At 33.9% G+C, this 13499-nt stretch overlaps 1 protein-coding gene across 6 annotated transcripts in view; it reads left to right on the top strand.

Annotated features, from left to right (window-relative positions):
- LOC106066790 (collagen alpha-5(IV) chain-like) overlaps positions 1-13120 on the top strand; it is a 41371-nt gene extending 28251 nt beyond the window's left edge. For 4 of the 6 annotated variants that reach the window (XM_056017050.1, XM_056017049.1, XM_056017046.1 and 1 more), the window contains 10 exons: positions 1181-1270; positions 1853-1924; positions 2922-2960; positions 3180-3386; positions 3985-4095; positions 5492-5533; positions 6280-6354; positions 9422-9457; positions 10046-10109; positions 12919-13120. In XM_056017050.1, the coding sequence (XP_055873025.1) occupies positions 1181-1270; positions 1853-1924; positions 2922-2960; positions 3180-3386; positions 3985-4095; positions 5492-5533; positions 6280-6354; positions 9422-9457; positions 10046-10095 (722 nt within the window). In that variant the 3' untranslated portion in view covers positions 10096-10109; positions 12919-13120. The remainder of the gene's footprint in view (positions 1-1180; positions 1271-1852; positions 1925-2921; positions 2961-3179; positions 3387-3984; positions 4096-5491; positions 5534-6279; positions 6355-9421; positions 9458-10045; positions 10110-12918) is intronic. The other 2 variants (XM_056017048.1, XM_056017047.1) reach the window with 2 other exon arrangements.
- The last annotated feature ends 379 nt before the right edge of the window (positions 13121-13499 follow it).

The raw sequence follows: 13499 nt of genomic DNA, 5'->3' as shown, positions 1-13499 counted from the left end.
TTATCAGCAGCTCTAGCTGTGTAACAAAACAAAACAAATTTTTAAAGCTCAGCTAAAATTGACATAGCAACTCCTTTGTGCCCAAAATCATTTTATTTAAACATTAATTATATTTATAGAATAGGGCATTGTCTTTGATTCTGAAGATTAAAGATGAGTGCAATATTTCATGTGAACCCAGTTGCCAACTGCATATTTTATATCTGGTGCTAAGAAAGCTGTTGTCTTCCAGGTGGCTATTTAATTTTTCTTTTCATCATCTGCTCCTGCAAGGGCTTTTTTGGGTTGGAAATATGAGTTCTCAAGCTGTTTCAATCAGAGGTCATCTGCTACTAGTTTCTTTCCTGTATGCCAGTGAGGGCTAAATTGCGCCTTCTTTAAGCTCACCTTTGCTATGGGGTTTCCCCCATAAGGAAAAGGTGTGCAACCCAGCGCATGCTCACTGTTAAGTAGTATTTTTATACTGTCTTTATCAGGCTCCAGCACACCATGGTTATTTGTAAAGTAGTCTTGCCAGGGTCTGCCCATTATGGAGCAAAGGCACCTTTAAAACAAGAATTGTAGGAACCCTAAATGGCTCTTATAAAGAACCCAGGTCAGAGAGTCAAACAAAAGTGTGATGAGAACCACTTCTTTATAGACTCTGATTTTTCTTGGTAAGCCAAGAGACCTATTCCACCATACTCTCATGTGGATTTGAACAAATGTGCTGTTGGCCTTATCCAGACAATAGTTTATTTCTCTAGACAATGACATTGTTGGACCCTGAAATGTCCTGGTACATGAAAATGTCAACAAAATTAGGGAGTGATCCATTATAAAATTACAATAATGGCACTAAAATTATATTAAATTTAGATTATATATATTATGCATATATAATACACATTAAAAGTCATATTTACATTTATTATGATATATAGATAAAATTTAAAGGTTTTCTAAAGTTTCTGTCAAGACCTAGATTTAGCAGTTTATGATACACTTGTGCACATATATAGATTATGTTTTACAAAGGTGATAAACTAGTTTCCATTACGATGGATTTAGACCAAAAATACTTATTGTAAACTCAATCTCAATAGTTATTTGCTTTACTATTCTTCATCTCAACTAGTCTTATTTATCTGATGTTTTAACTAATTCAATGTGCAAAACCTTTTCAATGTTTTCATTGAAGGTATCCTTGATACACAGCAACAGCAAGCAATTCAAAAACAACAACAGAATCCATTCAATAATCCACTCATGATGATGATGATGATGAATCGTAAGTATGATAGAAATAATCTTTATTTATTAGAATATGTCATTAGAACTTTTAAAGAGTCATTTAAATCTAGAACTACCTCTGTAAATTTAGAAAATTTATGTGTGTTTAAATTGCTTTTAGTGATTTAGAATTTGAAAGAAGACCGATTTGATTTTTTAGTTTATTCTTAAATGTCTATACTTCTACTGTTTAATTTAAGTTAATTTATTATTCATTAAAATTTGTTTAAGACAATTCTTATAAGTACAATAACCTTTCACAATTTTCTCAAAATTTGTTATGACTATCCTGCTTAAAATAAAATTTCTGAATCCTTCTATAGAATTTTAGTTTTGAAATAGTAAATTTTAATATATATTTAAATTATAATATATTTAGTATCTTTAAATACAAAACTTAAAACTGAAGTCTAATTTTCTGACTTAAGTAGCTTTTCACCCTGAAATAAATGTGATATCCTTATAATGTGATAAATAATTTTACCTTTTTTTATTTATAATGTATATTTGATGGACTCAAAATTCTTAAAGTACTTTAAGATAACTATGTAACAGATTGTATTTCTTTGTTATTGAATAGCTGAAATGATGGATATGATGCTTAGTGGGGAGAATCCATTGATGACAATGATGCTCTTCAATTCTATGCAAGGTAACAACTCAGTTTTGCATCTCTTATTTACAGACAGAAAAATAAAAAGATTTACTGCTGCATGGATAAATGACTGTATAGAATATACCATAAAAATACACATAGAAAACATAGTAAAAACGAAAGACCTTTGGGTCACAAGGTCTTCATCAGCTACAAACAAACAAAAAAAAGAGAAACAATGTTAACAAAAAGAGTTATTTGTCCTATGTTGTCTATTGAGGCAGAAAAGAAATGACCTGCGCTGGTGTTAAAGTATGGGAAACTAGAAGGGGGAGCTCACTTCTGAGGGAAAAAAAGGGAAATGCTTGTCCCCATATCATTTTAAAGAAAGGTTGGTGGTTGATCCTGTGAGGGTGGAACTTGCTTGACATATAAATACATTTATTTACAATCTGTAGTTGGGTGTTTCTATCATTGTATTGTTGCATTGCAGAGATGAGGAGATCAATGTTACTCCTTTGTTGTGAGCTATTTTAATATATATGGGGACAAATATTCTTTTTTCCCATTTATCTTAACATTGCCACCCTTTAAGGTTTCCATTGCTTTTACACTAACGCAGCTCATTTTCTTTTATGCCTCGATGGTCAAATGATGACTTCAGATATCGAATTAATCATTGACTAATCATCTACTTTCATGATGTAACACTAACACTGTCAAGTAATTAGTTTGAATTAATATTAATTCATCTATAAGTTATTCTAAAGATATTTGCATAAATGTTATTCAAGTAATGAAAATAGGTTTTTATATGTGAAATTGAGATTTAACAATTCATTAAATTTGTGTTTGTGTAACATTAAGGTTTCTGTGACACATCAATTCATAAGAGGTATATTAAGAAATCTACTATGTAGTAATTATATTATATTGTAATGTCTGTTTTATATTTAAAAAAAAACAAGTCAGATCTCCCATATAATAGTTTTGTCTAACTTGGTTAGTAACTTTTACAAATATTACACTTTTTATTATTAACTTTCTTGTTTAGGAAACCATAAACAACCTCAGACCACACCTCCACCAACAGGTCAGTGAATTATGACATTTAGATAAAATGTGTATTAATATCATTAGCTAAAGAAAATCTTATATTTAAATGTTTGTTCATCATATTTAATATAGGTATGATTAAATAACTGTTGTTCTGGAATATTTTATTATTTGCAAATATAAACATTGTTTAATGTATTCTTTGTAGGATGCCAAAAATGGTTATGTCCTTAATGCCTCTCTATATATTACACAGGATTAGACATGATGGGAATGTCTGGAATGGGTGGAATGGCTGGCATGGGTGGAATGTCAGGCATGAGTGGACTGTCAGGCATGAGTGGACTGTCAGGCATGAGTGGACTGTCAGGCATGAGTGGAATGTCAGGCATGGGTGGAATGCCAGGCATGGGTGCGTTGTCAGGCTCAGGCGGAACTGGCAGCTCAGGATTTGATATGCTGGGTAAGTAAAAATTGATTTATTATTGAACATACTATGAATATTCTTTTTTTTTTTTTTTACACCTTACAGCAAATTTTTTAAAAGAGTTTTTCATTTGATATTTATTGCCTTTGATAGATAACAGTTGAAAATGTTCTTCTACTATTGAAAAGCCAGAATAAAAATGAGCCCTGAATTGTATTGGTATTACTGATGAACAACCTGGCATTACATTCTAGTTTGAAGCACGATTATTTTCTAAAATATTCAACTCAGTCTAGAATATAATTTTTTTTCACACCATAATATCTACCTCACTTACTGACTTCGGAAGTAAAGGTGGTTGGTAATTGTGCTGGTTACATGACACCCTCATTAAAATCAGTCATAGAAACAGTTGAGCTTTACATCATCTCTCTTAAGATTGCAAGGTCTGTAAGCGGTGCTTTAATCTTTTACTCCCTATTAATATCATCTACAAATGTCCTGGTAACATTCACTATGTCTTTGACATAGGTAGAAACATGAATATATAAAACTTTATTCAATAATTCAATTTTCAAGGCCTTGAAATAATATCTTGAATGTACTCTAATGCTAATTCTATCAAAATTAATAGGTGGTCTGTCTACTGGTGGCTTACCTTCGTCCCCACTTGGAGGTACTGGAACAGCCGGAGGGGCACCATCACCCAGTCTTACAGACTTGATGAACATGATCAATTCAGCACGTAAGTCATTTATCAACATACAGCACAGTATCAACTTTAGTTATCTTATATAATTCAGATGTTGCTTCAAAAAAGAAGATGATTACATCCTACCCGTCATGCATCTAGTCACATATGTTGACCAATGACTTAAATTCTGCCAAGTCATTGTTTTTTTGTGGCTGATTCAAGCAACCCATTCCATGCTCTAATAGCACTAGGGAAGAAGGAGAATTTGTACAAATTAGTCCTGGCATATGGAATGAGGAATGTGCCTTTATCTTTATTTCTGAGTATTTTATTTGATTTTGTTTTTGTATTTGAAGATTACGGTTGTGTTTTATGTATAATTGCTACTTTACTTTTGAGTCCTCTATCCTGAGGGCTTTCTAAATTTAGTGATTTTACTTAGGCTGTTGTTCTAGTCAAATGTGAATATTCTTTGTTATGAATCTCACTGCTCTATTTTGTGTCTGTTCCAGTTTCTTAATGTTTTTTGAGTTTAGGGGTCCCAAAAGAGGTTGCATATTCTATTATTGGCCAAACCAAGGTTAAATAACTTATATCCTCATCATATAGAAAAATTGCATATGTAGCAAAAAGACTTCTGAATATTAACATTTTAGCTGCCATTTATAGACATAGAACAGGAAGTACAAGTATGATAAGTAAATATATATCAGTTTCAAGCATATTAAATCTATAACCTCATAAAGAAATATGATAATTTATTTCTAAATTATTTGAATGTATTAAATACTACACTCACAGCAAAGAGAATAGTATGTAATTTTATTTAATTAACTCACATGGTATATGTTTGGTTTGGTGTAATCCTTGGTCACAAAGAAGGCATTAAGGAGGGGCCAAGAATCACAGTTGGTGAACTTTGCAGTAGAAAGGCATAAACTGCTGGTTGTGTATCTTCTTCTTATCTTATATAATACAGACGTTACTTCAAAAAAGAGGATTACATCCTACATGTCAAGCATCTAGACATGCGTGTTAACCAATGACTTAAATTTTGTATGAGTATGTTTAATGTGTATGAATGTTGTTCATATTGGCATCTATATTGTTATTTTTATAGTAATAATGCTGAGGGAGAAAATATTTTCATGTGACTGTCACTGTTAAATATTTATTATTTAAAAATCCTTCTTTCCTAGTGCTATTAGAGCTTGGAATGGGTTGCCTGATTCAGCCATCATAACAAATGACTTGGCAGAGTTTAGTCATTGATTAACATCCATGACTAGATTGACTTAGGGACATGCATAGGATGTAATCATCTTTTTTTTTTAAATGACATTGATGATTATCTTTGTTTACTAAGCCATTCATTTCACTAAATAACTGACTATATATTTAATTTTTTTGTTTATTAAGTTTTGCTTTTTTTTTTTACCAATTTTAGCTAAAACTGGTACTGGTGGACTTCCAACTGCCCCTGGTGGACGTAAGTTGACTTTACTTTTAATATGTTTCATTAGTGTTATGTTGGTATTAAATTTGTTATTTATAAGTAATTGTTATTGAAGACATGTGGGTATTGATTGTCACTTTGTATGCCATGTATTTCAAGTGGACTGCATTGATATTTTTAAAGCTATTTAAATATTTGTATGTTTTTTTACATCAAAGCTGCTGTTATTTATTTATTACTCTTGTTTTTTTGCTTTAAGGTGACAATAGTATCATATCTATTTGTTTACACACTCAGTATCATTTTATCTTTAAATTGTCTTTTTATTTATAAGCTCTCTTATATTATTACTTACTTCTACTAAATCCTGTGCACTCCCAGGGGAGCATAGGGCCGCAACCACACCTCTCCACCAAACTCGGTTCTGAGCAGCTTTCTTCATTTGCTCCCATGTCATTCCAGTACCCTCAGCTTCACTGATGACTGACCTCTTCCAGGTCTGCTTGGTTCTGCCCACTTTCCTCTTTCCTTGTGCCTGCCTTGCAACATTGGTAGCTGGTTTTTGCAGGGTGTGTCCTATCCAGCTCCATTTTTGTTTTGTGATGTCTTGGGTTATGGGCTTTTGTCTAGTTCTCTCCCACAAATCGATAGTAGTTATCTTTTCTGGCCACCTAATACGTAATATCCGGCGTAGGCATCTGTTAACAAAGGTCTGGAGCTTTTCCATTTATATATTTATATCTCTGTAGATTGTCTTTCTTTTTTTTTTTTTCTTTTAGTTCCAAACATTGATTTTGCATCTATGCTGGGTTCTGGAACACCAACAGGAATGTTGGCGGGAGGAACGCCTACTGGTATGTAGAATGGCTGCCTGGTTAAGTTGTATGTGTGTGTGCTCTGCGTCTTGATTTACCCGGGCTTGAACTCTGCCCTCTGTCATAAAATGTTTGTTTGTTGTAAAATGTTTTACATGTTTCGGATGTTCCTTCAGAGTTGAAGATAATTACTTCCAGTCCAAACCTCCCGCAGGACGAGGGGGGATGGGAGCGGGAAGGGTTTGAACCCTGGACCATCGATAAATCTGAACGACAGTCCAGTGCACAAACCGCACGACCAGGCAGCCATCATACCCTACCAACATACAGAAGGTTTGGGCATGGATGTAGTACTCATGATTCTGAAAGAACATCCTTAACATGTAAAGAAAATAGCAAAACATACAATAGTGAGCGCCTTTTTTCATTTCAGCTCTTAATTAATAGATGATATTTTATATTAGTTGGAGTTAACATTATATCCACTTAAATTAAGGGATTTAAAGTGAACTATATGTGTTGTCTTCTAAAGCTATGTATCATAATGTTGAAGAAACGTTGTCCATTAATTTTGCTCTCTCAAGCTGCTATATTTTAAACCCTTAACACTTGTTAAATCAAATGCTTCAATATGGTACTTTTAGTCTTGTTCTAAGTTATTGTTTTTTATTTTTACATGTTGAAGTTTTTTTTTTTAAATTGAAGATTATTAGATCTTAGCCGAAACCCCTTACATGATGAGGGGGGGGGTGCATTGAAGCAGCAGAAAGGGTTTGAATCTGAGACCATTGAGATGAAATCTCAAAGCCAGTACCATATAACAGTTCGCCTCTCCTATTGTTGTAATCAATAAAAATTATTGTGTCTTGAGGTTAAATTTTAAATTGATTAACTAGTCAGTGACGGATTCAATTATTTAAGCTGATATAGTTGTGTTTATGTGAAATATTCAAACTACACCCTACTTCATTATTTACTAGGATATTCAGGTCTCTTGTACATCTTTTACTCTTTAATATTTTACTATAGACCTATGGGTTGGACACTTATCCCGCATGGGAATCAACTGCATGCTAAAGGAGATTTTTGTTTTGCGGGCTTAAAAAAAGGTTGACAAAACAGAGGGGCCCCAATAAGCACTTTAATAATCAACTCAGGCACCATTTTGACATCACTGGTATGGAGTAAATTAACTGGCAGCAGATGGCCTCTAAAAGGCTGCATTGTCATCTGAAACTCTGCACTTTTCCTTAATCAGAATCAAAGACATTGCCATTATTACTATGGGGTTAAGTTGTAAATGTAAATATTTTGTAGTATAGGTCAGTTTATGGCATATTTTAAGATGTCAGATTTTATCAATGTGCATTGACCTTTGCAAGCTGCACATTTGATTTTTCAATGATTTCATAATATGAAATTATCATTGTAAGTAAATTAACTGCAATTAGCTTAACTAAATACATATTAATAGAAATAATGAATGATGCTGGGTCTCAATTTTTGTATACAATTATAGTTCTTAGATTTATAGATGAGTAAAGATTTTATTTTCAATGATTATAAGGCAAAAGCTGTTATGAAGTTCAATGCCTCTTAACTGACTGTATAAGATTATTTTCAAGTCTGAACAGTAGAGAGGAGTGCAGTAGCAGTATTTCTTGTAACTATGCAGACTTAGATGTAATCTAAATATTTTGCCACAACCAACTCAAACAAAACCCTTATCTGCCAATGGCCAAATGAAATTCAATTTTTATCATCTTCACCTGTATTCAGTGTAGCTTTGCTTTTGATTTGAAATGTGCATCCCGCTGCAACTGTATGAGATCCCAAGCTGTCTCCTTTGAAAGTCATTAGTTTCCAGGTGTTCTACTCTATGCCAGTTAAAACAAGTTGGCACCAAAGATGGTTTTTGAGGCATTTCTTTGGGGGGCACTTCTGTTACACTGTCCTCCTTTAAGCTTGCCATCAAAGACGGTCTTTGGCATATGGTTATCCCTCATACAGGATAGGGGCTTTGCCCAGCCTTTACACTGGGCATAAGCAGTTAAATTAGTTAAATCATCAGCAAAATAATACTAGTTGAGATGATTAAATGTTTAAGCTTGGCATCAGCCATCTTGAGCAGACAGTGGAAAATCTGGAAAGGTAAAATTAAAATTGTACTCTTCATTAATTCTCACAGTAATCCTTTGTTACATGTTTCGGGTATTCCTTCAGAGTTGAAGATAATTTATATCCTAGCCCAAAACTCCCACAGGATTATTGGGGAGGGCAGAGGGAAGAATATGAACTCATGACCATTGAGAGGGTTAAACAACTGTAAAGTGTGCATACCACTTAACTTAACCGGGCAGCAATCTTATGAAAGTTCGACACTGGACGCTGAGGTTGAAAAAATTCTAGAAGAATTCAAACCGTTAAGAATAAATGCTACATTCAATTAATGGGTATCAGATACCTGAAAAAGAAGACAAATGAGTTAGAACTTGTATAAGTCTGGCTGGCAAAAAGGAAGAATTCCTCAATGCTGTGAAGAAAGATGTGTTGGTTTGGTAATATGGTAAGACATGATAAGTGTCAAAAGTCATCAATTAAAGTAGAGTGGAGGAACCATGAAGAAAGGATCATCCTATGAAAAACTTGATATCCTGCTGAGAACAGTTGCTGTCTGGAAAAAGTGGAAGGCTTTGGTTATGCGAACTGTCACAGCACCTCTATGAGGAAAGTCAATGGATAGATGATGATGATGATAAACTTGATATCCTGCTAAGAACAGTTGCTGTCTGGAAAAAGTGGAGGGCTTTGGTTATGCAAACTGTCACAGCTCCTGTATGAGGAAAGTCAATGGATAGATGATGATGATGATGAATTTATCATTGTGGGTTAACAATGTGTGTGTAGCAGAATTCTACTTGTTTTATAAATCAAAATGAAAATTTGACAGTAAGATATTCTACACCAAAAAAAGAAAAAAAAGATTTGTAAAATATTTTTTAATCAAAGTGATATTTTGCCCAACTCCTGATTTAGCCTTAGCCTTTGGAAATTAAAATTAGAAATTAAATTATAGACAATAGAAATGTTGTTGTTTTTTATTTAGACTTGACGAGCTTGATGATGACTGGTCCACAACCAAGTAAGTGGATTTTGTAACGGTACAAGAAATGTAGCTAGTTACAAAAGTGTAAAGGTTTTCTTCTTTGGATTCTTGATAGAATCTAGATTTAAATTATCCTTTTTTTTAGAAATATTAATTAGACGGAAACTTCAATAGACCACTGGCGGACAATGGCTTTGTTTGCACTAGATAATGAAAAAACATGCAGGTCACAACTGGGATTGCATAGTCATGTGAAACACTGCACTCCTTAATCTTTGAAATCGAAGACATTGCCATTATTATTATTATTATTAATAAAATATGAAAATATAGGAAACACATGTTTAATGGTGGACATAGTAGGTTTTTTATTTGAATTACAAAAAATACCCAGCATTCAAACTCTGCTGGCCACCATCCCTCGCAGTCCTGTGAGAGATTTTGGCTAGGATATAATTATGTTCCCGATTTGAAAGAACATCAGAAACATGTAAAACAAACAAATGTTGATTTGACCTTGTGTAACATTTGATAACATCCAAAATTGAGGACTCATTGTACACTGTCTCTAGACAGTTTAAATGTAATAAGTTGCTTAATGAAAGTTACTTTTTTTTTTCCCAGCAGCAGCAGTAGGACCTACCCCAACAATGCAAGATCCATTCATTGGTTAAACACATTGGGCTAGGTGAGTTCATGATTTACTTGGTAATTAAATGTCAACACAAAGTATAATGTTAATTTCTATATCTACTTAGTCCTTGGAGTTAAACCATCATATTTAGGGGACTGAAAGATGCCAGGTCTGATGTTACATATGGTTTCTCTAGGTAGGCCTTCACATTTAAAGAAGCTGCACTTTTATTTCAGTTTCTACTATTTCCTATAAGTCTAAAAATACGCTGAGAAATCTCGTTGAGCCACCAATAAAGTGTATTGTAAAGTTTCACTTTTCAGACCTTGTGATTATGTTAAGGTCATCTATTTATTGGCCAACAGTTAATTAGCAGGTTTTCATGTGGCCATCACAACGATCAACAGCCTTTACTTTCCCCAACTAAAGTAAGGTACCTATTTAATTTAGGTAGACCCTAAAAATCACAAAATTCAAAAACCCAGTCTTCACCATGATTTGAACCCAGGACCTCAGTTTTGGAAGCCAAGAGCTTAATAACTCAGCCACTGCACCTTTTATTTTGTATAATATACGTTTTTATTTGTTTTAATTTCTCATTTTTGCTCTTAATATTTGTAAGCTCGTTGATAAAAGATGAGCACAATCTCATTTCATATGAACTTAAAAATGCCTATGAAGTCTGATCTTTGCTTTAAAAAATAGATTACAGTCATGGCATGGGTATATTGGGCCTTGTGCTGTATTGCCTGCTTAAGTTCAATGTTTTTTGGCAAGTCTTTTTTCTTTGCTGTCTGTTATTTCTTTCTGGCTTTGTAATCTGCAAAACTGACATATCCATATGTCCCATATCATTACTGTACCATAAGGAGTTATCATTGGCTAGTTTTTCTCATTCTCGCTTGTCAATTTCTCATGCTAATAATCGTAATCATATGGTTCCATTAATGTTAGACCATTTTGTCCCATGATTTAAATTTGGTGTGTATTTTTATCACAATACCTTTTCTAATCTGCTCAAGATAATTCATGATTAAATTATATTTTTTTGCCAATCAGGAGACTATCTGCTTAATTTTGTGAGGATAGGAATGTTGCTAGTTGGACCTTTTTCAACAGTGGCTGTAGAGATTGGTTTCTAATTGGGCTAGGTGTCTAAGAACATCAAGATGGCTGCCAGAAGCTTTTGCTTGTTTCATCTTTCTCTTGGTTTTTGTTAGAGACTGAGATATTCATTTCAAACATGAATGTGTACATGAATGTGTACTATACATCTGCCAATATCAGCAAGTCTTTACATAGATCTATCTACTCAATTCACACATACTGGTGTCATAGTAGCCTTCACATCAAGTCCTCATTCTCTATTTGACCTAGTTCTATAACTCATCTTTGCTAACAATGAAGCTTGATTACATAAAATGACTGATATTCAGTAGGGGCAGACTGGGCTCTATAGCCTTGGTTGGCAGCCAGTCCAGGAGATGGAAACTCAGACGTGAAAGCTACACCTTTCTGTTGTTCACACACAGACATCACTCCCACAGTGGACAACATTTAGTGTAACTAGTGGTGTTGGTCAGCCAAGCCAATTATCTGTTTGAAAAAAATTAGCCACTCAAATCAGCAGTAAAGCTACAACTAGATTAAAGAATGAAGAGTTCTTTATCCTGAAAAATTGATTATTTGGCTAATTCTGAATTTTTTTTATATTAGTGTAATAATTTATTCAGAAATATATGCTACCTACTACAATAAAATACTTAAGCCTACACTAATATTGTACTAAAGTAAGGATCTGTATGTAAAGGCACATTCCTCGTCCCATATGCTAGGACAAATTTGTACAAACACTCCTTCCCTAGTGCTATTAGAGCATGGAATGGGTTGCCTGAGCTAGCCAGGAAAACCAGTGACTTGGCTGAATTTAAGTCATTGGTTAATATGCATGACTAAATGCATGACGCGTAGGACGTAATCATCTTCTTTTTTGAAGTAACGTCTGTATTATATAAGATAAGATAAACCTTGAATATATCTACACAAGAAATCCACCTCATCATCATCCATCTTTTGTGTTCCTCATGGAATATAGAGCCTCCGTAAATTAATGTCACTCTTTAACTGCCTCTTGCCAGTCTTTAAATTGCTAGCCAGTTCTAACCTGCCTTGGAAGCTTGGTGGCTGAGTGGTAAAGCCCTTTACTATCAAACTGGATGTCCAAGGTTCAAATCCTGGGAAAGAGTCCACCCAGCTGACATAAGTTTGGGAAAAGTTAAGGCCGTTGGTCATTGTGCTGGCCACATGACACCCTCGCTAACTCTAGGCCACAGAAACAGATGACCTTTACATCATCTGCCCTATAGATCGCAAGGTCTAAAAGGGGAACTGAACTTGAACTTTTTCTAGCCTGCCCACTCACCTTCATCTAGTATACTGTATGGCCATCTTCTGGTCTTCCTCTGTGGATTGCTCCAAGGGAGTTTTAATCTAGGGCCTGTTTAGCTCTGTTTTTGGTATCTTTTCTAAGGCTGTGACTAATCCATCTCCACTTTCTAAGATATGCCCCCCTCTATATTTTTCTGTCTGCACATCATCTTGAGTTTGGAAATTTCTACTTTGCCATACCACGTTCTATCAGGATGTTTATCAAACATCTGTTGATTAAGCTCTGTACACTGTTTTTTATTTCAGTTGTTTTCCATGTTTCAGACCCAAATAGTAGGACTGCATTGACTGAGTTAAAAAAATGTCATCTTTGTAGTTTATTTTTATGTTTGATTTATAGTTGTTCAGTTTTTGTATATTTGATTTGTATTCAAACATTACATAACACAAACATACATAATGTTTTATTCTACAGACTTAATTTTATTCAAATTGAAACTCAAGTGTTTGCAGTATTTTGGCGTCTTAAACAAAGGGGAGACAACTAAGAGACAAGAGTGGTTTTATGGTGATTGATTATTGTCAGTTTTTATTTTTTCTAGTTCAACTTTCAATCTCTTCATGTATGTTTTGTAAATGACATTTTTGATCTTCAATAAAATATCTAAGTGTTTTGATTGCTTTTGTACTTTGGTGTTCTTTTAGCATCTTTTTTGTTTTGCATAAGATACATAGTCATGCGTGGAAATGGTCATGTTTGCCATGTATATTTTCTAAAATAATTTGATTTACAAGTGGTACCACTTAATTTACATGTTTCAAATGTTCCTTCAGAATTAAAGATTACAACATCCTAGTGCAAACATTCCTGCAGGGCAGTGGGGAATGGTGGGTGGGTGGGGTTTGAATCTGAGACCATTGAGACAAAAGGTCAGAGGTTATAACTAAAAGGGCAGCTATCATGTTATAACTCACATACAACTACATTTTTACTTATTTATTTTTGTACTTTAAGCAATGTTTTTAGAGGTAATATTTTATAATCATGGACTAATT

This window comes from Biomphalaria glabrata, chromosome 18, assembly GCF_947242115.1.
Source record: "Biomphalaria glabrata chromosome 18, xgBioGlab47.1, whole genome shotgun sequence".
In the NCBI taxonomy this organism is placed as follows: Eukaryota; Metazoa; Mollusca; class Gastropoda; family Planorbidae; genus Biomphalaria; species Biomphalaria glabrata.
This window is presented reverse-complemented; position numbering and strand designations above follow the sequence as displayed.